This window comes from Nestor notabilis, unplaced genomic scaffold (genome assembly GCF_000696875.1).
Source record: "Nestor notabilis isolate BGI_N333 unplaced genomic scaffold, ASM69687v1 scaffold12595, whole genome shotgun sequence".
Classification (NCBI taxonomy): domain Eukaryota; kingdom Metazoa; phylum Chordata; class Aves; order Psittaciformes; family Psittacidae; genus Nestor; species Nestor notabilis.
In genome coordinates, this window is record NW_009927997.1 from 60,618 (window position 1) to 87,417 (window position 26,800).

The 26,800-nt window shown below is 41.6% G+C and overlaps 1 protein-coding gene across 1 annotated transcript in view; it reads right to left on the minus strand.

Moving 5' to 3' along the window:
- LOC104405573 (transmembrane and TPR repeat-containing protein 1-like) overlaps positions 1 to 23,295 on the minus strand; it is a gene marked incomplete at its 3' end in the record, with an annotated part of 69,710 nt that extends 46,415 nt beyond the window's left edge. The window contains exons 1-4 of the mRNA XM_010014316.1: positions 23,122 to 23,295; positions 21,330 to 21,403; positions 20,012 to 20,188; positions 17,980 to 18,186 (exon numbers count right to left, since the gene is read on the minus strand). Of these exons, the coding sequence (XP_010012618.1) occupies positions 17,980 to 18,186; positions 20,012 to 20,188; positions 21,330 to 21,403; positions 23,122 to 23,277 (614 nt within the window). The remainder of the gene's footprint in view (positions 1 to 17,979; positions 18,187 to 20,011; positions 20,189 to 21,329; positions 21,404 to 23,121) is intronic.
- Between the last annotated feature and the right edge of the window lie 3,505 nt (positions 23,296 to 26,800).

Genomic DNA, 26,800 nt, shown 5'->3' on the forward strand with positions numbered 1-26,800 from the left:
GTGCACATCCCTCCCCTAGAGGTCCAGCAGCCCTTTTAGACTAGCCAAAAAAGAACAAGTCACTCCTACACAGTAAAAGGCACTCCTTCTATGGGACTTTGTGGAAGGAAATCCATGGCAAAGACAGCAAAAAAGACAGACATTCCGCTTGGAAGATGTGCCTCTGGGAAGTTCACTGCCAGGTAAGGAAAGACAACCATCCTGGATTTTTTAAACTGTGATTCATACTATCTTTGTTTACAGGCTACACCATTTTCACACAGTTATTCAGACTCTGACACAGTGGTTAAGAAGCATCCTATCAGCATGGCAAAGGAAGCCTATTCAACACGCTCGTGAAAAGCGAGCTGAGGTCTCCAAAAGGCCTGATATAGTGAGAACTATTGCCTCTAGGGGTCCAGAAAAAAGCAAGCAGCAGCAAGTTTCTTGACTAGCATATTGGGAAAGTTGATATTTAAGTTTTAAGTCCATTTGCAGTTCTCACCTCACTTAGACGTGTTTTGCACTAGTGTACAACAGGGCATAAGCACGAGCCACTATCCAAAATAACTGAACTTCATTTTTCCTACTCACTAGTTACCAAGATAATGCAGGAGGTTCTCTACTGCTTTATTCTCCTATAAATGGACCTTAAACATATTCGGTGAGGATACTGGCAGTATGTTTTTTTTACCCCCCACATTTGCAGTTGCTGATGGTTTTTGTTCTGTGCTTTCTCAAAATGGCTGCGAGTCAGAATGAAAAGCATAAGTTTCTGAAGCTGCCGAGATTTTCATGGCTCTTGACCAAAGGAAATAAATAAAAATAAAAACAAGCACTCCAAACATACCCTTCTCCTTGGCAAAAGCAAAGGCAGCTTCTCTGGAGAGTCTCAGCCATTGTCACTGCACAAAGCTTGCCTAGATAACACCAGCAAGAAGGGTATTTTACATTATTTAGTAACAACCCATGGCAATTCTCTGCATCGTCTCCCCAGGAACACATACAAAGTAAAGAACTGCTGCTGGATTCTCACACTTTAACACCAGTTTTGTACACCACCTGACAGTCTCTTTAGTTTTGTGTGCCCACACATTATAACACAAAGGCACACGAAGGAAGGAAGGCAAAGGAGATGCACAAACACAAGGTTTAAGTGGGCATAAATTGGCCATCGAGGTATTTAGGCTAGGTGAAGAAAGCTTTCCAAGCAAACTTGTCAGTCTGTGGAGCAGCATTTCAAGGGAAGACATGGAGACGATCCAACTGGACACAAGGCAGCACTGAATCAGTATATGAAAGGGATTAAGTAACTGGCTGTGTGTGATAAAAGAGGACTATGTCTGATGAGCCATGTAGTCCCTTAGTATCTGATGTTCCTTTGACAGAAGGAAGTAGATTACTTCAAGGTCACCTGCAAACGATCTTATGGATGGTGTTGGTTTGTTTGGATTTCTTCTTTTACTGAATCAGGCAGTATACCTCTCTTGCTAAGGCCACAGCAATTCCCATCAGAGGACCTATTTAAGAAAATAATTATTCACAGATTGGAAAAGGCTTTTAAAATTAATGGTCCAAAATTCACCAAGCCTAGTTTAAGAAAGTGAGAAGAATCCCACAGGCAGGCTTAGCAAGTTGGTCAGATCTGCACTGTCAGCCATCCCATTCACTAAACTGACACGGGCTTGAGACTTGACATGAGGATGTCGAGAAATATGGAAACCTCAGCTGCACCAAACACAAACAGAGCTACAGCGATCAACACCAGCTGTTCAGCTGCAATGACCCAGTAATCATCATGATTATGTGTCCCAGTTACTGGGGGACTCTACTAGAGGGATTAGCAGGTCGTGATCATCACATTAAGCTCTACTCAAAAAAGCATTAAACGTAAGGACTAAATGTTCAAAATAATTTCCTGTTCAAGTATCTCAGTGTTTGGAAGCCCAAGAATAGACAATTCCTAATTGGCAGAGAGCATTACTGCTTCAGGTAATTACGCCAGGAATCTGAGAGGCAGGCCCTGGCAGCACCATCTGGACTTGCTCAAGAGCCTGCAACTTCATCCAGTTGAAAACTAATGTCTTGGAAGTGTTCAAGGCCATGTTGGATGAGGCCCTTCAGCAACCTGGGAAGGTGTCCCTGCCCCATGCCAGGGGGGTTAGAACTAGATGATCTTTAAGGTCTCTTCCAACCCAAACCATGCTATGATTCTGATTCTTCTTCAAATGTAACTTGGGGGATGACGCCACTATACAAAACTCTTAGGACTCCTGCCCCCGCCCAGAAGCCTCCTCTGTGTCCTGGCAGAATTATCAGGGGGGCGATAATGCACTGAACAACCACACTAAACCTAAGTCAGTAACTCAAACTCCAGGTCATGGCAGGGAAGCATCTTTCATGATGATGCAAAACATCTCTCTTGACTTTGATATGGAAACAGCTCCCTTTTTCAGGCGCACATATATGTTTTCTTCCTTAACAGTTTTTTAAGGAAGATATTGGACATAAGATCTTCCAACTACTAAAATATAAGCTTTGAAGACACACTTCCAGATATTACCTTGGGAATCTTGCTGAACATCATATTTGGAGTCATCATTCTTTCCATGCAAGTGTGCACTTCATTACTTAGTAATGGAACAATAATTGCTCTTCAGTTATGCAAGAGGCACCTCTAATTTGTAAGGGGTTTCTGAAGAGGTAATGACAGATGCTTAAAAAAAAAATGAAATATGAGAATATGAAACTTGTTATGTAAAAGATAATGGTACCCTTGGAGTAGTCTGCCAGTTGGGTCACAGTCTCAGCTGGTATAAAAGAATGATGCTAATGTCCCGTCTTATGTATTCTTAAGCATTGAACTTGGAGCCAAATTATTCATATTACTTTGCGCTTTAATCTGACTGAATCTCACAAATGAAGCATCATCAGCGTAGGTCAACACCTGACATCCGTGCTTTCCTGACAGCTTCCTACACACCCTAGGTAAGGCTGCCAGCAATTCAGCAGAAAGCTTTTTTCCCCTCTGAAATTATACTTCCTGATTATAAAACATATTGAGTGTGAAATAAAGATATCAATCTGTATATTTTCTTGTTTCTAAAACTAGATTCAACCTGCTGGGAACTACACTGTGAGGGACAATCTTGTGTTAAAAAATATGCTCTATCCAAATTTTCTCCATCTCCTTTTCTTTAACTTTACCACTGTAAATGAGGGGTTGGTGCAGCATTTTAAAGATCGTGTGTTCAATCACAGCCGTTCCAGACAAAATGTCAACTCCAGACTCTGAGCACTGGTGCTCATTAGTGCGCAGCGATGCTCTTAAGATCAAGAGCTGCGTACCATCCAGATGTTATCTGTGTGTGCAGATGCAGTGTCAAGTGCACCTCCTCATACGAATAATTTTCCAATTAAGTTTGAAACACTATTGCGCTAGAAACACAACAAACACGTGGGAACATCTCGTTCTTGCCCCATAGGGATTTATTACGAAAGATACTCTAATTTTACTCTAATCTACTTGGTCTTAGTCAGCAAAGTACTGACTTTTACAACATGTAGATTCTGCACAGCAAAAATTAACTGCATTTTACTGCTTTGGAAGTTCAGCATAACATCCAGAGGAAAAAAAAAAACATTAAAAGATCTGAGAAAAAGAGATTGGCAAACGCTTAGAAAGCTTGCTTCACCTACTCTGATCTCCACGCCATTGCAGACACAGGATTAGCAGGACCCAAGCTACCTAATCCAAGCCTTGTTCAGATCAGCTGCATCACAACAGCAACTGCTGGGTACCCTGAGGAAGCCCAGCCTTTCAGTCTGTCTGGAAGAACAGTAAAACAGCTATTACAGACTGCAGAACTTTCAGCTAGGAGAGCCCAGTTTAATCTAGTGGAAAAAGACATAATGAGATGCAGTGCTTGGAAACTCAAATTAGATAAATCAGACTAGAAATAGGCACACATTTTTAACAGCTAGAGTAGCATACCGCTGCAACCATCCACCTAAGGATATTTCAAACACTCCATCACATCAAGTCTTTAAAGTCAGGGCTGCTGACAGACGTGCGCCACAGCTCAAAGAGAAATGCAAGCTTCATGCAGTAACTCTAAGTTAAGCTCTGCCTCTTGCACCACGCTCCAGCTCAGATTAGATGATCATAAATGGTCACTCCTGACCTTAAAAATCTACAATGACACTATTAGTAATGGTAAAAATGTCTTCAAGGAGCTGTAGCTCTGCACAACCCTGAGAGATCACAAACCGCCTGGCAGCTTTGCACCAGTAGCCCATTTCATTTCGTTCCTGTACAAACCGGCTAAGGGACAGGGACAGATCCAGGCTGGACAGCTGGCATTCGAGAACCAAATTTAGTCCCTTGCTCCTGGGTTGGGAGCAGCTGAAAGAACTGTAAAAGAATTACACGTACCTTGATAAAGCAGCTTCCTTCTGAAACATCAGCTGCCTGATAGTGTCAGGGACTTTGAAAAGAAAGAGAGAAAAATGGGTCTAATCCGCATTTCCCAGCAGAGAGTTGCCACAGTGTGGTCTTTATAAAAATGGCACAGCAGGAACGATAGAAAATGCTCTCCTCCCCAAACAGCTAAGCAATTTAAAAATAGTTAATCCCGGAAACACTCTCGAAAGATTAGCTGTGGCTCAACAAACTTTAAAGATGATAATTTTTAATTTAATTTAAAGTTGAACACCCTCGTGTAATAATGGCAGAGATGAAGGACTATTAGGGAATAATCTTGTTTATGGATCAGTGAACTCAGAAAATTGCCAAGGCACTGTGAAACATATTCCTTATTCACACCTCATAATTAACTGAGTGCTCTGCAGAGACAGGATGCTGCAATATTAAAGTCATCTTCGTTATTAGAAAGCTGCTTATATGGGCTGGGACGCCACTGAGGCGGCCTCATTTGGTTCTGGCATTTCCAAATTCCTGGGAGAAAGCGCCTTCAATCCATCAGAACTGCAGACTCCCAAAGCATAACGGCAGAGAAAGCCTCTGGTCTATGAAAAAAGCATGGCTTGTGCAGGGAGAAAAACACCTCCTTCCTTCCCTAATGCCATCTGGGAGCCTTTCCCTTTTAAAGGCAATTGAAAGAAGAAAATACAGTTCTCTTAATTAATTCACATTGAAAGGCGCTTTTGGTGGAGTCAAGAGGCCAAACCAGATCAAAGTAAATAATGCAACAAACAGTGACATGAAAGCCCTGGGACAGCAGCTATCATGGCTTGCACTGTCTACAACTTTGCACTTAAAAAGAACAAACACTGAAGCTTTCAGCTGTAGGAAAGGGGAGAGGGATAAGGGGCTCTATCTTTTCAGCAAATTTTAAGAAAGAAGTTGACAATTTAGCAGCAAAAATAGCAAGACTTTTGCTACAGCGGATCTGCTTATGATTTGGGAAACGCTGGATTAAGTCTCTGCTTTATGTCAGATTTTGTCTGTGAACTGGAGTGAATGCTCAGACTTTCTGTTCTTTGGTTTGGAGAGGTAACGCTTCTCCCGGACTGATGGAGCATAGCCATTGGGACAGAGAAGACATGTACACCCTGGGTCCCAGGCATCTGCGGCAGTGGCTACAGCCCCTTTGCACTGTAGCTACACCACTAAGGAGAAGAGAAAATGGCTGAAGCCAAGAAAAAGCAGTCAGAAGGACTGAGTCTCGTGGGGTCTGAGGAAGCCCACAAGCGTTGCCCAAGCCAGGGTACTTCGAGTTACTACTCACGCTCGAACAGCAGTTAAAAAAGGGAGGATGTATTACATGTATGTATTATGAACCAGATCAAGGTAACTGAGGCAAGACACAGCAAGTGACAGAGTTTTATTGTATCATCTCTGGCCCTGACATCAACCAAGCCCATCTTAGCTTAGTTCAGCACCTTGACCCAGCCTTTCCCCCCCGTAATGAGTAACTGGCCAGGCAGTCGCAGGATACTCTCCAGCCAAAGGCAGTGCTCAGAATTCAGAATACAGTAATAAAAGATACTCAGATCTTTTCATTCAGGTTTTTACTGTACATCTCAACTACCCACACAGACTGCAGTCAGAACAAAAGAATTAATAATATATTAAAAAAAGAGTGGTGCCATAAATCAAAACTGAAAAATGCAGCTTTTGAATAGCATGTTTAGAACAGAAACAAGCAATAATACACTGAACAGAATTCCAAGGTGCCCCTGCACCCAGAGTACTGAGATCACCCCTTCCTCTGCCTAATTTTCAAAGGATCTAATAGAGATTGAAGAGGTACAGGAAAGAGTAATAAGGCTCAGACACATGGAATAGCTTTTGTGTGAGGACACAAGTCAACAGAATAGGGTTCCTCTCCACCCTGGAAAGGAGTATGTATAAAGATATCATAAAATTATGAAGGGCTCGGGGAGGTAACTAGAGAAATTACTTTCTACTTCTCACACGAAGTCAAGGGGCTCCCCGTGAAATTCTCAGTTTTCAAGCAAAGGGAAAGATTTCTTCATACAGTGTGTAATTGAATCACAGAACTCATTGTAACAAGATGCCCTCAAAGTTAGAGGAGAGAAGGGTCCTGGAAAGGGAATTAGGCAACTCCACAGAGGACAGGTCCATGGAGAGTCTTAAAAGCAGTGTTCCAGATAAAGCATCCAGATGCATAGTCTCTAAATCACTGACTGGCACACACTCAGCATGCACAGTGAGGAAAGGTAACTTCATCCTGGCCCTATTTCTATTCTTTTATTCTCTGTAAGCATCAAGTAATGACCACAGTCAGAAAACAGAGACTGGAGCTAGATGGACCACTGGTTTCATACAGTTTTCCTACAATGTTCTTCTATTATTTTGAATATACTGGTATGAATGCATCAGACAAATCTTCATATGAAGTTAAAGGACGTGTTTGGGCTTTTTCCCCCTGAAGAAATATCATGCAAAAATTCCTATATTCATGCAAGCACCAGGCTAAATGCATGAATAAATGCCTTCTGGGTGGAAAGTTATTCATCATCTCCAAAAGTTTATACAGTCAATGAATGAAGGAATTTGGTTTTCCATATTGAGTAATTCCATAATGGAGATACCATTCAGGAATATAAGCAGGGTCATGATAGTGATTCAGTACCTCAGTACATCTGCCAAGATCAGCAAAGGAATGCTGATCTGTAATGGCTAGATTAGAAAGACTGGCATTAGCAGCCATTTAGATCAGAGAGCAGGTGACAGCTTTCTAAAAATGAAAATTCCTGATGCTTGTACCAAAACCATTTTCATTCTAAACAATTTATCCTTGGAAATAAATGTGTGACATAATTAACACTAGGAAGAATGGGGGAGAACATCAACAAATGAATCGAGCTTACTACCAAAATACAAAAGAAACATCTCTGCTTCAAATAGTTACAGATAACTCACAGGCACGGCAGTGATACAAGCTGCTGTCATGAGATTAGGCAGAGGTTACAGTAAATGCAGTTAAATCAAGCAATGTCAAAATATTGCAAAAGAATCCAAGGCTGCCATTTCACAGCAGCTTTGTCTCTGCAGAAATTCCTAACATGGTCTTGCAAGAATGATACATTTAACAGAGCTGTATGATGAGATAAAACTGCATTTTGTGGGAGGGAAATAAAGGTAATGATCCCTCTCCCTTTCACCCCGACCAATAATTATTCTACCCCTGAATTTTATCTTGAACAATCAATAAGGTCCTTGTCTCAGAGGAAAACAGGTAAGTTTTTCCTTCTAATTTTCCTTTTCTAGAATGAACATCCAGCAGGTTTGATGGCATCTTTCATGCATGAAAAGGAATTGTATTTTACTCCAGAATTTTTGTACTAGTAAAACTAAAGTGTAACCTTAGCTTCGAAGTACAAATTTTACACTTAGTATTTCTTTAATCTACAGCTGATTTTCAAAAACAAGGGATTTGTAGGTGACAAAAGGAGAGATTTGAGCAGACTTTCAGCCCCCAGCTTAAACAGAGAACCTATGGCAAACATGCTGCCAACCAAAGCTTTTAGAGGGAACAACTGCATTATCCACACAACAAAAGAATGATACTTAAGATAACCAAACCTAGCTTCCAGAAAGGTGGTTTTAAGAAAAAAATAACAACCACCACAACGTATTTCAGTGGAAGATTTTCACTTAAACTGCTCCATGATCAGTTGTGGCAGGTAATGAGAATTCACAAGGCAAAGCAGAGCATCGCCAGATGCTGCACGACCTGTCAGACCTGGAAAGCAAACACTCGATAGCAGCATTCCAACAGCCCAAGAGCAAACCTTGTCTTTTAAGGCTCATTTTGGCCAGTATCTGAATTTTAGCATGGCTGTTTGGGAATGTGGAATGCATTTATAAGAGTCCCTTCTGCACTGCAGCTTCCTGGACATTCACATTCTGGAAACTGATTAAAAGAAGAGCAACAAAAAATCTGCATTTCAAAGATCCGCACTTGGGAGAGAAATTTGTGATCCAGCATTTCCAAGCCAAGTAGAGGATTAAGGTTTCTAATGCACTAGTTGGAAAAGAATATTGGGATAACTGAATTAGCAATGTGAAAGTGGATATACTACTTGTTTCTAGTCATGGAAGGATCTATTCCTTTTGGAAAGCATACAGGAAGGACAGGAGAAGCATCAGACATGCTAATAGATTTTGTCTTTTTAAACCAAGAATTAAATGTCAACAGCTACTTCACATTTAAAAAAAAAAAAAAAAAAACCACCAAAAACCAAAGTAACATTCATCACACAACTGGAACCATCCACATAAAGTCATATTTGGTAAGATTGGTGTCCTCATGGTTTTGAGCAAATGATTGCTTGTATTAGCCTGCAAAACCCTAAAGCCATGTAACTTAGTCCCGAAAGTTTGCTGTGCTTCTCTTAATACTTGCTGTGATTACCAGGTTCACAGAGGAGACACGGACCAGCTTGGAAACTATTAGCCATTAATGAGGTAGGTAGTTCCAGCTGAATCTTTCAATCCTGAGAAGCCTAAATATCTCTGTTAGATACTCAAAAAAGTGCCAGGAAGTCAAAGCTGTAAGAGAGAAACTGTTCAATTAGATTAGCTCTGAGGGAATACCTGCAATAATCTGAGTATCATCATCTATCTTCTGGTTTTGTGGCTTGTTTGGGGTTTTTTTATTTCCTCAGTAACTGAAATACTGTTCTGTGTCAAACTAACCCAGATTTATTGCAAGGAAAATGACCTGGCAAGCCATTAAGGTTTTTCTGTTTCTGAGCTGCTGTTAATTCCCTGACACTGGTTTACAGGGCTTTCAGAGAAAGCCAATGAACATGGGCACGCTGCTATTTCAAATGCTGGTTTAATGAGACTGCCATGAACTGTGAATAAAAGGTAGTCCTGTGAAGTAAAAGGAATGAACAGAGTCTCCTCTGAGTCAGCTCTGGGACAAACAAGACTGCACCTACAAATTGGGGATTTCCAATTAGCAACACAGAGAACACAGAAGCTGACATACAATGAAGCAACTGCAGGGCTTAAACACAACTTCCATTAAAGAGAGGGAAAAAAACATTCCTTGTGCACATGAATGAATAAGCGATCAGCATCTTTCAGAAGATAGGGAAAAACATGCAAACAAAAGCAGCCATTAACTTTCCCTCCCGATTCTGTTTGTACAGTATGGTTCTTTATCCCAGGCACAATTCCCACTCAAGAATTCACAAAAATATAGTTTTGTGGACTAAATGAAAGTCTAAAGGATCTTTAAAAGGTTAAAAAGCCTTCCCTAAAAATAAATAAAACATGTTAAGTCATCATCAGCTAAGAAAAACATCATACTCAGCTTTGCCCCCTTTTTTCTAACATTTAATGTACACGAAGCCAAACTACTGAAGTTTATTTGCTGCTTACTGAAATAAACAGAGCCTCTCAATACTGTCACATATTAATAGTCACGGGGATATTATTTACTTTCCACTTCCTCTGAGAGGATTTAAAAATAGGGAGAGGGGTGTTCTTCTGTACTGCAGGGCAAAAACAACCCCAAAACTATCCAGAATAGCAGCTATAACAATCCAACAGAGGAAGTATAGTTTAAAACTGAGCCTATTCTGTTCAAACAAGCGTGCTCAAGTGCTCACTTTTCCATACACAAATAAGCCAAGAGTACAAGTAACTATGGCTCAGCGCCATGCCGAGCATCTGAGCAGAGGAGGCTCCTGGCTTTTGCCTGGCTCTCCATGCTCCCTCATCCTCAAACCCATGTGGCAAGCACAGGGAAAACTCACAGGTTTGGTAAAGGATGGAGGTAAGCCAAACCCATAAAACTGTACAAAAGAGGTCAAAAAGAAACCAGGCTTTGCAGCCCATGGAGAAGAAACCCATGCAGCTGAAGGGAGATAAGCAAAGAAACAGTAAGTGCAGATAGCTGGAAAACCCAAGAAGGATCTTTCCCCTAGTTGGGCAAAGCTCCCACAGCAGCAGACTGAACCCAAAAGACAGGAGGAGTTGGAAGCACATGGAGGATGCAATACACAGTACAAGGACATGGGCAGAGGCCCCTGAATTGGCTGAGCAAGGACTGGGGGCTTGTAATACAGGCTGGAACCTCGGAGAGGGAGTTTATCACAGTAGCTTTTAAGGAAAGCAGTAAGATCCAAAAGGCAAAGCCTTTGGACAATGGCAATGATTGGAAGCAATTAAATGACTAAGAAAGCACAGGAAGAGATGAGGGCAGGCTGGAGTAGACAAGACAGACAACAAAGTGGGGAGAGAGGAAGGAAGGGGCTGCCAGAAGAAGCTGCACATGCCAGAGCTTATTCTTGTCCAAGTCTGGAAGAGAACACGACGTCATTGTGCCTCCTCTATCAGCAAATATCTAAGGGAAAAAGTCCCCTGTCTCTTAATAGCAACTGCTTTAGAGCACATTCTACTGCTGCCACCCGCTAGTCCACTTGCCTAAGTGGCAGATGTTGATGGGTTGGATCCAAAGGTTTCAATCCAACTGTTCACACCCATGTGGCTCCCCACTGCAAAATTTCTGGCTATTCACTTCACTTGTATTGAAAAGCAAGGAAATTACACATCCAGAAACTATGCCAAAAGTACTTTAAAAGATTACAAACTGAAGGCAACAAACTGCAAGGAAATACCAGCACTTGGTAGTTTATACACAGAGAAAGTATCAAGATGTTTTTAATCTGTCTCAGAGCAGGACTTGAAAAATATGAAGTAAATTGTGCATGGGGCCATGCTCTGGACAAGGAAGAAACAAAGTATCAAATGGTTGCTCATTAACTGAGCCCCATCCATTCTGGGCAATGAATAGAGCAGGAATCATGCAGAAAAAATTGGTGTATGATAGCATAATTAAAGCCTTGTCATAATATAAACACACAACAGGGCCAAAATTAAGTCAGGCCTTTCTTACCTGCTGAGTGCATAATTTTGCATCTAATGATGTCTAAACATGTCTTTTTGTGTGTGCATGCAACATCACTCATCACCATACCAAAACAGTGCTGTTTTTTAAATAAACTTTAGTTAGGAAGCAATGAGTTCAGTTAGGTGTATTGAAACACCACTTGCAGATTTCAAAGATTAAGACACATAATGCCACAAATATGCATAAGAGACAGTCCTTGGCTTTTTTGGGATGGAGTCTTCAAACCACCACCATATCACACAAATAGAGGTAGAAAAGAAGCGTGCATTACTGTGCCTCATCTTCCAGCATATGCCATGGGAACAGAGATATGTAATTATTTTCCCAAGATTACATAAGGATTCTCTGGAAGACAGGATAGGCCAGAGCACATAAATCCTTGGCTGAATCCAAAGCTTTAAGTATAGAGGCATCCATCTCTCCCATGTTTGTAGATGCTAGCAGAGTCTTCTGGTGGCCTCAGGTACCACCTCAGCCGGCCAATAAATGTCATTACTAAGTGCAGGTGAAGGAGAATAAGATTCACATAGTACTAGCAAACATTTCCTAAAGAGACATGACACAGACACAGCAGTAGCTAGAGCCATTGATCAGATTCACTATGGACAATTGGTCTAAAGAACCAAGTTCAGAGAAGAGTAAACCACAGGATAAATCCACCTCTGCAATACACCTCTCCAAGGGGGGCCAAACTTCATTCATAACTTAAGCTTACTGAATAGCAAGAATGGCAGAGCCTTAGCAAACCTGCTACAATTAACAAAGCTTGCAACATCATAGAAGCATCATCCCATGGTTACCAGGATAACAATGACACTTATCTGTCATCTTTCAGCACAAACCGTGCCTTCCTAGGCCTTAGGACTTAGAGCCCTACTTGTCTTTTGGAGTAAAATTGTGCTGTCCTGTTCTCAGTTCAATTTTAAACATCAATTCCCTAAAAAATCAGCCAAGACCAGCGACAATTCAGCACTTCCTTTTCTCTCCTTTTACACAGAGGCAATTCAACACCAGCCTTTGCTCAGAGCATCACAGACCAGGAGCTTGCTCCTTTATTTTCAAAACCTCACAACCCTCTGGAGGTTACCTGTGAGAGAGGAAGGAAGGGAAAAGTCTAGGCTGGCTCCATTGCTTAATGCTCCAGGTTACTCATATTGCTTTCCTAGAGAAGAAAATCATTTTGGCTGCCTGACCCCCAGACCTTTTTCACCACAGGCTGAATCCCAATGTCTCCTGAAATTTCTCCACTGACTATTGTTGTGGCATTTGCAAAGCCCTATATCCCTTCCTTGCTATTTTGCTGTTGCACAGCAAGGACCTTTTAAACCAGCAATGAGTATCAAGCTTATTCTTTTGTTGTATGTTTGTCCCTGACCAAAATAATACATTAATAACAGTTACCTTAGTGTTTAGCAATGGAAACTGGTCACACTATTCTGCTTATATTGGTTATCAATCTAGGAAACAGCATTGCACGGCATGGCAAGGGGAAAGCATTAAAAAATCCAGCTGAAGACATCTGCTTTTTGAACAGGAATTTCATGCGAGAAAAAAAAATTGCCACACGGGCAAATCAGGTAAAAAAAAAAAAAAACAACAAACAACAAACAAAAACAAACAAACAAAAAAAACCCAAACAAAACATTGCTACACAAGAATCAGAAATAGAAGCACCCAGTGAGGAAAAGCCAAATCAACACCAAGCAATTGCTATGTAGTTGCAAATTATGTGTGCCAACGCTTTGATCCCCCCCCCCCCCCTTTCCTTAACCCTTTGGTCCCCCCCCCCCTGCTCTTCCTTCATGTTGGAGAACAGCATCTGTTTCAGCTCAAACACTGACTGTACATGCTGTGGAGGGACTCAGGGAAGACACGTTGTGACCTTAACATACTTTTCCCCATAGTATGTCAATCTTAGGGCCAGCACAGCCATCCCTGGAATGCACCACATTCTGCAAAGCATTTCCATTTTCCTTCCCCTGCTACTGCAAAAGGAAAGAACATTGCTGCTGGTTTAGTCATCAGATCACACTTATCCCTGCATTAGCCTTAAGGATTTCATTGAATTTTGGATCAATGGGGTTTTGTGCCTGGATCCCACAGTGCTAATGAGTAGTGAGCTCCCTCATTCTCTTCTGTACATGCACAGATTTAAAGTGATGTTGTTGAGCACAGCTCCATGTACATCTGCTTCTCTCATTCTGTCAGTTGGGAGAAAAAAAAAACCAAACCAAAACCAAAACAAAACCATCACAAAAAACTGATGCAACAGTTCATGTACATGGAAAATGATAGTCTTTAAGAGCAATCTATTGACCATTCTAAACGAAGGGTCTCACCAGCTAAATCACCACCAGCAGATGCAATAAAAATCAGGTTTAAGGTCACCAAAGAGAAACAGATTTCAGTTTCAAATCTATGCAAGCTATTAAGGAGCCTTGTTTTTCAAGCAGCTTAGACTGTGGGCTCACCACAGGACCATTGACAAAGCTTAAAACCATCAGGGCGACTAGGTGGTATGAGGGGTCCACAGGCAGGACAGCATTTAGCAATGCTGAGTGTGAGGCACATATGACATGGCATGACTACAATTATATGTAGCCTTGGAATTAAAAGTAAAAAGTTAAAAAAATAGATCTCCATTTTCAGTGGGTTCAAGAAATCAAGAAAAAGAGAAAGAGTGACAATAACTACAGACACAGCTTCCACAAAGGACTATGACAACTTGTTGTTTACTGTATTAATGGCTCTGACAGAGTATCACTGTGGTGAGCAATGAAGTGTTGGCACTGATAATGCCTTTTAATAGGACACATATATGTGTCCTATGGTGGTGTCCAATGTCCAGTGTCCAATGGTGCAGTATACATTACTGCACTATCACAGTGAAAGCACTAAAGGTCTGGCCTTACCCCAAACCGAAGTACAAGCCTGACATGAAAGTTCCTGCCTGCACTTCTGCATTTGTGTCATATGAGAGTGCACACACAGTTACAAGTCTCTTTCAGGTCTTAAAACCCAGGGAGATGGATCAAACTCATAAGAGATCCCAGCTACCCTGTGCATATGCCAGTGCATGTGCCAGCATCCCCCAAAATTGCAATAAATCGTGGTGATAAAATCTACAATTTCATCCAGACTAACTCATTCCTTACTGCTGAAGGCATCCAGGACTGTAACACCCACATTCACTGAATAGCTGAAGAGCAAGTGACAATAAAGAACAGAAATTATTCTGTACCAAGAATTTACATAACTAACTCCAGTTACTACTAATGAGACTGATTCCCTTAACTCCTCCATTATATTTTCCTGCATTTTTTAGTTAGCTCTAAAAGCAAGATACATAGTAAATTATTATTAAATAGAAATGTGATTGATCACGAGTACTTAAAAGTACCTATTAAGCAGTGCACAACTATTTTATTGTAATGAAGACCTTACACCTAGCAACCTGGTACACTAGATACTGCACAGTGCCCAATCTGCCCTCCAACTTCGGAGTTTCTGAAATACTTAAAATCTTTCCCCCTCCCTTTTACCATGGAAGAGACCTACACAAGTCAGAGAAAAATCGATCAGAGGAGAAATTGTGCAATTAATTTTGTGTATTAGACAGACACCTCAATTTTTTCCTTCTACCTTTTTCCATTTATAGTGAGAATTTACTTTAAAAAAGATGGATTGTATTTTAATAGAGCAATTGCCTTGAGCGCTTCCTACTTCATATCATATAATCTGCCAATAGCACTAAAGCAGACTACGCACAGAAAGTATTTCAACTGTTTTAATCTGTCCTATGAGAGGAGTCAGCAAATGGAAGTAAGGAGAAGGCTGTAATAGATCAGGTAGTGGTCCACAGACATCCACGTGAGGTGAGCATCATTTTGAGAGTCAGTGAGCTGCAATACATTTAATGCTGCTGTTCCATGTGACTGCAAGCACACTCCATGTGGTTGAGAATTGGAAGATCTCTTAAAATTACAAATGCTGTAGCAGCATATTTAGGTTCTTTTAGAGTGACTAGCAAACATTGACACTAGACAAGCAGGCATTGGTCAAATTGCTCAGGCGCTAAAAGGCTGTCATTCCATGCAACAAGAAGTTACCCTCTAAGCCTTCAGAGGAAAGAGGAATTCAGAGCAAAGCAAAAAACAAGCAAAGAAGGTTGCCAGCAGTGTGCAGCATCCATTAACCCGTTCCAGGCTTTCTCCCAAGGCTCTCAGGCACAACTCTCACACAAATGTCTGGCAGCAGGCTTCCCTCTCAGCCACTGGGACCAAGCCAGCTCTACTTTGGGCATCCCACAGTGAACCATCATCAGACAACAGGTTGTTACAAGTGTGTTGTACACAGTCACTTGAAAAGAGAAGCTGAGCAGCTTGCACCATGAGAGACCCTTTTAAAAAAAGAAAGCAGCTATATACACGTGGAGCTTGATTTGACATGTGCAGAAATCCTTTACAACACTCAAAGAGGCAGCTGCTGAAAAGCAAATGCCAGTTGGCAGCACGGATGAGTTCCCTCCGAAGCCATCCCACGTGCATAGTCTCTCCAACACAACTTCTGCAGCCTCTCCTGAAGCTGGAAAACCAGAGGCTTTCCCTGTGGTGTAAGAAAGAGCTGTTCCCAAAAGCAGGGGCAGAGTGAGGGTGCCTGGAAAAAATACAAAGCAAAGGAGAGGGGAAAGGAGCAGTAGGAAGAAAAAAAGAAACAGGGGTAAAAGAAACAAGGAACAAGAAGATGGAGCAAGACAGGAGATGCTTTTTATATTGGTACCCTCCACCATAGTATCCATCAGGGAAAATGGAAACAAACAAAAACATCAATGAGAACAGAAGCATTGAGAGAAATATGCAGAGAGCAAAGGCCAGGAACAGCAGCTGCACTAGTGTTGTGCTCAGGTTACTCCTCACCACCAGGTTCTACACTTTGGAGGTAAAACGCTAAATAAGGCTTTTGGACAGCCCATTCTGGCCTGGCATATCAGAAGTTACCAGGGTGACCCACACTTTCCAATTGTGCTAAAGATTTTGGATGCAGGAGAAGAAATAAATTGGAACAAACAATATTGGAAGCTGGTCTCAATGGCCAGAAAGGCCTCCGTGCTGCAGCAGCTAGCACTTACCACTCCAAAAAGCCTCAACTTCCTTACCATTTTTGTGTCACAGATTCCCACACTGAGAGGCAACTGGACCAAAGCCACTCCCTTCCTTGTTAAATAGCAGAAACAAGAACCCAACCATTCCCAAGTCAGACCAATCACACAAAACACCTGCAGGGCAGAAGATCCTGAGTGGGCTGAACCATTTAATCTACAGAAAAAAAGAAAACAGACTCTCTGATCTGAGAAGCTACAAATCCCACATAATGCCTAAATGCCATCGCTACTGATTGCAGCAAGATTATTTATAAGAAAACCCAACACAATCAACAACAAACAAACAGCTCCTACTGAACTGATTAATGAGGGGTGTTATGGGGGAATAAAACACTCCCTTTCACAGGTTTCAGGAGTATTGCATGGGGCCCGGCCCATTCAGGTGCCAACCATTAAATGATCAGAGAACTGATCTATCTTCCTGATCTATTCAAGGAACAAAACACTTCCTCCAAGGAACAGGTAGTGTAAGGCAATTCATTATTACAGGTCTCCAAATGAAATTATGCTGTGAGTGTTTTGCTGTTAGCAACAAAGGACAAGCTGGACAAGGGCTACCAGGGAGATTGTACAAAAGTCAAAGTTAAAAGAAACCCCCCCGTGCTCTGACACAGATCCGCGGGGTGGCTGCTGAGTCACACCACCTCAAATGCTCCTACTAACTCTGTGCTGTTTCACAGGGATACGGGTGCCAAGCACTGGTCCCATGCCAGAGTGTGGCCCTGGATGCCAGAGTGTGGCCCTGGATGCCAGAGTGTGGCCCTGGATGCCCGAGTGTGGCCCTGGATGCCTGCCTTCCCCAGTGAACATGCCAAGAACTGCTGGATGTGACCAGTGAAAATCCTTCTGTTACTGCTCAAGCCCAGCTTTCACCATTACATGCACATTCTTAAGCATAAAACAGAAGTGGCTATCATATATACTACTTTCATATAGCTATATAAATATGCATGCACACACATACACATACATCCACGTGCACAAATTATACCTAGACATGTGTATATGTAGATATATAGCAATATCACTTAATATGCTACTAACACTTTATTCACTTCAGACATTATCGTATACGTGCACATATTCCCCCTCTTTACATTCAAACTAGCATTATGGTTTTGGCTTTCTCCACGGAGAAGCTGGGAAGGGGACCACTGCCTGCTAGTATCATATTAGGATAGAAAGTCTCAGGACGTGAATAGTCCTCAGATATTCTCTTCTTCCTGCGCAGACGAAATGCCCTTTTCAATTCACTCCTCTTTCTTCCCTTAACCCTCCTTCCACCACTCTTCCCTCTCCAATAGCACAAGTAAAATCACAGCGCATTTCAGGACAAAAATGGCTAACCCAAAGTGAATGGCATTTTAAGGAAGGATCAGCTACAAACTAAACTACAACGCAGCAGCAGGTAGCCAGCAGTACCTCCGAATGGCCCACATGGCTTTGCTGGGCACAGAAAGGCCACTGCTCCGCTGCTCCTCGGGTGATGCTGGGTGGCAGGAGCTCCAGGTGCCCCGGTGAGCAAAACGATGCTTCCCGTTCTCCCTGCCAGCCGGGGGGACCTGCAGCGAGGCAGAGGGAGAAGCCGCTGACTGCCGAGCAGGTCTGTGGTGGATCCCCCCATTTCTCCTGGTAATGTATGCAGAGAAAAAGGAAAAAGAGGGGAAAAAGGAAATAAAAAGATTAAAGGAATTTTAGTTTTCAGATGTACTCATCAAAAGGTTGAGCATTACGAAAACAGCACAACATGGCATCTAACTACAACAGGTGACATTTCATTTAATCCAAAATACAAAGTCTCTGCGTGCTGGGAGGACAGGATTTATTAGTTCCTAACTAGGTCTAGCCAAAGACATCTGACAGCAATAGAAGATGAGCATTGCCATATCAAGCTGTTCTCTGGACCTCTGGTAAGTTGGGAAGCACTGTGAAGAAGAATATGGTGCTATTCCTAATTTTTTGCTGCAGAAAATAATTGAGTGTTCTGCCTCTTTTAAACAGAAAACAAATCTGTCCAGGTTGGAGGAAGGAGCAGGAGGAGGTGAGTTTTAGTGGCATGTAGAAGGATGCTGGTTTTCTGCCACCTATAATAGTCATAAAATCCTGAGCACCATGAGCAGACAGAAAACCAGAGCAAGTATGAGAAGGCAGCACATCTGGACTACAAAGCTTCATTCCTGCATGCTAAGTAACTGCCATACCTGGGCAACTGAATGCCACTGAAGCAAAGAAATAACCTGAAGAGGCCACTGAAATGTGAACCTATGAGAAGGAGATGAGGGGAGGGAGAAGTAGGAAGGCACAGATTTTCCACCACTTAATTGACATTTGTGTTACCTTTAACCAGGCAGCTCCTGGAGTGCGCCTGGCAGATTGTAAATGCAAGTGTCAACAAGCATGCCGGCTGTCAGTCCCCAGAAAACTGCTTGCTGGCTACTTGCCCACCGGTTACACTGTTATGAATTACTTATCTGGTCAAAATAGAAGTCCTCTGCCAATCCACTGTAACTGCTCTCTGATTGCTACTGCTGCTACAGGGGCCAGAGGGAGGGCAGGTGAACCTGAAAGTGGTCCATTCCCCATTAAGACCTAGAGGAAGGGCTGAAATGGGAGGGAAGCTAAGGATGCTCCTGAAAGAGGAGAATCCCTCTTCTCCTCCCTGCATATGCTGCTCGCACATTGTGCCAGCTCTGGCACCCCCCAAACCCTTCTGGGAGCTGATTTAATTTACTACTGCAGAAACACAAATTCAGTGTCCTTCTTTATAACCTAGATACACTAGCTCACTCAGGGGTGTGACAGGCTCCAGACCCTGTGGGGCAGCACCAGTGGGAACTCAAGAAGCAATGGCAGGAGCAAGACCTCCCGTTCTCAGTGGCAGTAAGTTTTCATGTTCACTCACCAACAGACCTGTACCAGGCATGGTTTTGGAGAGAAACGAATAAAAACCAGCTTCTATCAAACAAAAGACTTTTAATAGAGATACAGAACAGTATAGTTATTTGTGACACTAAGTGGGTGAGGGATACAAACTTCAAAGTATTTAAGTTTTCTCCACTGACTTCTGAGAGCTGCTAATTATTCCAATCATTCCAGAACTGGCTGAATATTTTCCCTCTTTTTCCATTCTGTAAGGACAGAAAGAATCAAACCTGATTCTACTACTAAACATCATATGGTATTTCTAAAACCATGATATTACGGTTAAATAATCAAGCAGACATTGCAAATGGAAGGAGTTAAGCCAAAGAAATTGGAAGATGTTGATGCTTCAGTCAGAACTCCCACGGAAAAAATAAATGTTAGTCTTGCCAGAGTGAATTGAGCATTTTAGAGATCAGTTCTTCACATCTACTCTATCTACCCAGTAAAAGTCACCAGGCAGCAATAGAGCAACAAAAAAAACCTCTGAAAAAACTTCTGAAAAGCACAGCAAGCACAGCAAGTTACTTACAGTTTGAGTCCATTGCAGGAGAGCGAAAAGAAGTCATAAACCAAGCACACACCAAACACAGTGACTCCAGTTTCTTTCACCAGCATTGCACATGTCCCAAGGAATAAACTAAGCAGCAAAAAGAATGGGGAGGCAGTGGGAGGGAAATGTTCCCCAACATAAAGCTGATCCACACTCCTGAAAAATAGATTTGACATTAATATTTTAACTTTCCTGTTATTTTCACGTCTACTTCATTTACACAAATACTGAAACACTTTTCCTGAATTTCTTAAGATGCTGGTAATCAGTGGCATGAACAATCTACACTGTTCACTGACAAATGAGGAAGGGTTTAGACACAGGACAGGAAGCGAAAACACAAGTATTGAGAGGTGCACCAAGAATTTGAACAGGAGAGGGAAAAAAGACAAACAGTCAGAGGAAGGCAGAATAAGTACAAAGACAGAAAGGGCAGAAAAACACCTGCTTTCCATCATCTAGAACACACATGCTTAATTCTCCATATGTGACAAAATGCACTATGCAAGCAAAAATTCCTCCATCCCACCCACACTCCCCTGAGTCAAAGATGTGTCCTAATCATTAATAGACTGGGCAGCAAGCCTGTAAGAGAGGGAAGAAGCACCAAAATCAAACAAGCAGATTCCTGCAAGGACACTACCAATTTTATGGCTTTGAAACCTTCTGATGAAAACAGCACTGCAAACAGCCCAAGAGGGATATAAGCAGTTCTTCCATGTGGCCATGATGATACAGTGCCATTCCTAAATGAAATAACAATGCAAAAGTGGCAGAAACCCCATCCAAGTAAAGCTATTTCTTTATCTATACTTGTTCAGCCACAGTTTTAGGACACAGACCAGCAAACTGTGCCAAGTTTTCATCTGAAAAGGATGAATAATGGTCTAGATGCAATCTTTAACTCTTCAAAGCCACATATTTCAGAGCCACAGCATGTATTTCAAAGGCAGGCATGTGTCCATTCATTCCTCACTCTACATACAGAAAATTTACCTTAGTTTAATATATTTCTTTACCACTTTTAGCTCTACAAGCCCTCCTCTAGTGTATGCTCAGCTGTAAAGTCAATGGAAGAAGGGACCTTAGATACTGACTTCTCTTTTTCTGTTTATAATGTTCTCATAAGCATCACTTATTTGGCATCATGGCTGAAAGCAGGGGCGAGGGCACTTCCATGTAATAGTGCTGGGAGAAGTACCTCTGCCAGCATCCACAAACTGACAGGTTTTCCCTTTGTCTCCTCCTCTGACTTAGAGCATCTCATATTATCACAACCAATAGAAAGGATCCATACCTATTATAGGAGAGAAAAGCCAACAGAAAGAGTAGGCAGGCTAGGACATCCGCTCTGCCTACTATACCTGTTACCTAGAAGGAAAAGAGACACTCAGGTGTAAAGGCACATCTATAAAAAGGCATGTGCATTCAGTGAGTGTTTCAATGATCCATGCTAACTGTTACTATTTTAAGCTTTTTATCTTTCAGTGTTATCCTCCCTCAACATAGTGAAATGTTACTTGGTTAGCGTAGGATACGCTCAGTTTTGTCTGCTGCGTTTCTCACTTGGCAAAACAAATGAGTAAGCCAACAGTTCAGTCGTTCTTTAATTTCTTATTAAAATATTAATAAAATTGCATCGAGAAATGCCAATTTTAGGGATATGTTTTAATTTTGTATAATAAGGCTCAAATGAGAAACACATCCAGCTCCCAGAACTGTGATTTGTTAAAGGAAAAGACTCATGAAAGAGCAACTCTTTGGAGAAGACTCATTATATAGAAATGAGTTAAAAATTAATATTTTAATGAATTTTATCACCAAAAAGCTATACAGTGATATGTAATATATTCTCTTTCTGAATAATCTGAGTTTATGTGAGTTTTTTCTACATATTAATTAACCAAATCTTTTTATAAGTAAGGGAATACCAAAGAAGAATGTATAAACACGCTTTTTACAAACTATTTCAATATTCCATTTCATAAAGTTCTAAAAATTGCCCATAAAGCAAATAAAAGACCCTTTGAAATCTTGTCTCTTTTGAGATTAAATAATTAAGCTATATTCAGTGCTCTGGCATTTTTTTAACCTTTTTAAGTTTTAACCCAGACAAAAATAAATTCAAAGAGTGCCTCTTCTAAAACCTCCCTCATAATATAAAGCTGTATTACCAAAAGGAGCCTAGCTGATTAGTTCACACGGGATCAGCACAGGGAGTAACTGTAAAGCTCATGGCTTTTTGTTATTAAGGTAATCTCTCCTCAGAAGTTCTCAGCTGTGGCAGCCATTTCCCTCGCTCATTTATGAAGGCTTATAATGAAAGTATGTGTATCTCACTCAATCAATGGTACCTCAGCTAACGAGTGCATTTCTTTTAAGTGTGGGTAGCTGGACATAGCATTTCCTTCTCAAAGACTCATTTTATCTACAGAAGTATCTCCCAATGCTAACAGACTGTAGTTTTAGCATGACCCTGTCATTAGCTGTTTCCTTATAATGAAATGGAAAATGTCCAGCATGAGCTGTTGCTCTGTAAACTTGCCATGACGTTTATTAAGCTAAGAAGTCATACCAAAGATGATACTCCTAGCTTTCAATTGAAAACAGTATAAATTAATCCATGGGTCACATCATCTCTATCTGAGCCATCTCCTCCAGTATACACACTAATACTCCCTTTGCTTTCTCTCCCTTAAATTGACGGCTATAGGAGGTGACTGAAGGCATGTAACAATGTCCCAGCAGGAGAGCATGGCCTCACCGAGGTCTTTGGTTTCAGAAGACTCAACATTTTCATTATCTGAATGACTGTCCATTTATTCCCAGCACTGTTGATTAGGAATCTCAATAAGGATTTAGTGCCAGAGCAGAAAAATGGAAAGTATGAATACACTTTTTTCTTAATGACTCCTGAAAATTATTTTAAACACAGTATATTCTCACCTTTCCTCCTCCACAGAAAAAAATCACAAGTACCACACTCTGTATGACTCAGACGTTTCTTTAAAAACAAACAAAACATAATTTAAAGTATACATTTATTTTTAGCTTTTGTGTCACCCATTTTTTGCGTGTCACATACTTACAGCCTCGGTGTGAATGGGATGCACAGCAAAGAACAGCGCCGTGACAAAAGCAAGTCGACAGTCCTTGAACACAGCTTTGTCACAAGTGTACATCAGCACAAGAGTCACTAGACAGTGTAAAATTACATTCACTGCGTGGAAATAGAAGGGGTTCATACCAGCCAGCAATATGTTTAACCTGTTAAGGAAACAAAATGGAACCATTACTAGGCTGGAGAGGTCTTGTAATAGCAGGACATCTTTCAAATACTGTAAATCATGCTTTCTTTGCCTAATTTGCAGTCTTTTAAGTGCTATTAAACTAATTAGTGCAAATAGCTTTGAACTTCTGGTTTACCTGATTAAAGAGAAAACACTTCCCCAGTTTTTAAAATACACGGTTGTATTTGGCAATCTTCTTGTCACCAAGACAGGAGAGGCTTGTGCCCTCCCAGTACAGTTTACTGCAGTGAGACGACGTCTGTGCTTCCTTAGCAGCAAGTAACACTGGCCAACGTCTGAAATACAGCACTTGTCCTACTTCCCTGTTGGCACCTTCTGTGGTTGTTACAGCCACGTGATAGCTTTACAATATGGGTAGCTATTTTCTACTACAAAATAGATGCTTTACCTTGGGAAGAGCCAGGACAAGGACTTGGTAAGGCACTGGGAGCATCTGCTTGGCATTCCAGGTGCATTTATTCCCATTTAACTTTCACAATATTTTCATATCCTGAAGGTTAAGCAGTTATTTAAATGCTTTACTGACATCAGGACTACACTACCAAGCTGGTCTAATAGCTAGCATCACTTTGGTAAGGACATTGACGGTAAAGGTAAGTTAGCTAACATCACCCTCAATTCAATGAGACAATTGGGGTTCATCATTTGTATCGACTGTGGAAAAAAATGAAAACATAACAAGCTGTTACAACATTTGTTTGACGGCGTGTATTAACACATTTTTCTGGTCACTGTTTTTTGCAGCCAGCTTGCTTAACAGCTGCTGACAGGCTTTGCCTTACGTGCAGTTGAAGATAATTCTCTTTACAATTAACCGCACCTGTACGTTTGGACAAATAGACATGTATATACCTTCACACATATATACACATATTCACATGGTGTCTCTATCTATGGAAGACTTCGTATATGAACAAGGAATTTGGAAGCACCAATGTGAAAGGACATTAAAAAAAGAACAAGACACCTGGTGAAAGGAAGACTCAGTCTAAATATTTTGCATGTTGCTGTAAACATGCTAAAGGGTCAGTAATCCTTCCTGTTGTTACTAACAGACTCTAGTCTCCCATGACATACATGATGCATCAGCAAAGCCACTGAGCTGTTGCTACTATGCAAACACCTTAGGTTTTTTTTGTAAGACAGAGGAGGTGTGGTATGTCTGTGAGGGCCAGACAACATATGCTTTTTATAAATATTCTCTACATTCCTCACTCATAAACAACAGAGTGTTATCTGTCCTGGGCTGCATTTTCCAGGCCAATCTAACTTTACCAGACCAATAGTCTTACTTGTGCATTCCTATTCTGCTCCCACTGGAGTGTTCATGGAGGCAATAGCCGAAACAGAGGGAGTTTGGCAAAAGTGAGATTTTAGCATGACATGACCTTTCCCTTTGAAGTATGGGTTGATGCAGCTACATTTTGACAAGACATCAGTCTGTGTGATCAAGAATACATGAAATGTTGGGGCTTTTTCTTTTTTTTAACTCCATTTCTCCTGCAAGCCACTTCAGGGCAGCAGCATACATCACTTTCCCCCATTTCTACCAGCACAGAATGACAAACCACAGCAAATGGCAGTAACAGTCATCTAGCCAGAGTATCAGCTGTAAATACACTGCAGCAGTGGGAACCCTCAGGCCTCAGTCTTGTTTTCAGCACACTGCGGGAACAAGGGGCAGAACAGGCTACCCTGCCCCAAAGAAGACAAAGTTCCCCCTCTGGGGCCTCTGTAGATGTGTGCAATGGTAGGGACCACCTGCAGGACCCAATCTTTATAAGAATGAACCATTTCTGGGTGTAAATCAGCTGGGTGAAGCACAGCCACCATCGGTCACCCTCAAATGCCAAAGTGTGTTCTGGCAACCTCATTCCTGCAGAAAGCAGACGTGGGCAGGTGAGGACAGTGAAGACAAAAAGTGCTCAGTGCCCATCCATCAAAATGTGAGAGATTCTCATTTATGAAAATACCAGCACAGGTTGCCCAGAGAGGTGGTGGATGCGCCATCCCCGCAGACACACAGGGCCAGGCTGGATGTGGTTCTGGGCAACCTGATCTAGTTGAAGATGTCCCTGCTCATTGCAGTGGGGTTGGACTAGATGAGCTTTGAAGGTCCCTTCCAAACCAAACTGTTCTATGATTCTATTTATTTGGCCAAGTTGTAAGGACCAATCATTAAACCCACAACATCTGACAATACTCTGGAAAAATCCCTCATTAGTCTCCATGGATCATGTCTGATCACTTCCTATCCTGCAAAACAGGTCTATTGGCAAGAGAGGAAGAATCTCATAGGAGACATTTTCTGAGAAGGAGATCCTTCTCATTTGAGGGATCTTCATGCCCCCAGGATAGGCGACCCTATCCCCAAAGGTCAAAGGCTGTGCTCTTCATGCTCCTTCTTTGGGCAAACATCAAGTCAACAAGGCTTGTAAGCTGCTGTTACCTGAAGTAAATTATTGAAAACAGCTATGTAAAAGCAGCCTCACAGCTTGGTTATTCCCCTGTGTATTCTTAAAAAAATAAAAAAGGGGGAAAAAAGCAGAACAAAACACAAGCATAACACTAGCATGGTATTCACCCTTCTATTAAACAGCAAAATTTGACTGCACGCATGCCTTGGTGTACGTTTTAAATACCATCTTTGGTGGTCCATGAATACTCAATGTGAATGTGTGCAGGTGCTATATTCACACCAGTGTTTTTTGCTGCTGAAGCTCTTTGTCATAAGAAATTAGGCCACATAGCAATGAAGGAAGCATTCTTTTGTCCTAAAACAATGCCAGCAGAATGATTTTGAAATGTTAGCAGTGGTTGAATTTATTGGACGTCAAACGGATGAGCAAATCTGGGGCTCCAAACAGCTCTAATCCAAGTCACAAGAATCTTGCGAAGCTCCCCAGCACACTCACATACCCATGAGGAAGAAAAAGGCAGCCTACTATGGGAAGCCAAATTTGCTCCCCTGTGGAGCAACTACAGAGAAACTCATGGGCAAGAGAGCAGGAGTGCATAGGTAAATCAAAATGACTTCTCCCTTCTTAAACTTTAATACCCTTACAGAGATTCAGACTTGTCTTTGTTTACTGCCAGCAGCATTAGTAATTATACACGGTACATGGCTCAGCAAACAAAGGAAGTAAAACAGAGATAGGAATCTCAAAATCAAGTAAGAAGTGGTGTTTATCCAATATAATGTTGATGAACTGCTCTGGAAGGCAACAACTGTACTCCATTGGAGGGGAGGGCTTGTCTCTATATTTCCACATCTAAACTGGCCCATAATTGGGGAAAATATTTCATGTTTTAAGTTGCAAGCCCCAAAGACACCAAATATTACCATCATTTCTAATTTGCAGGCTCATGTGGGCTGGAAGACCTTAGCCACTTCTGGATGAAGATCGTAACACCTGTCTGAGCTAAAGCACAACTTGTAAGATACATGGTATGGCCT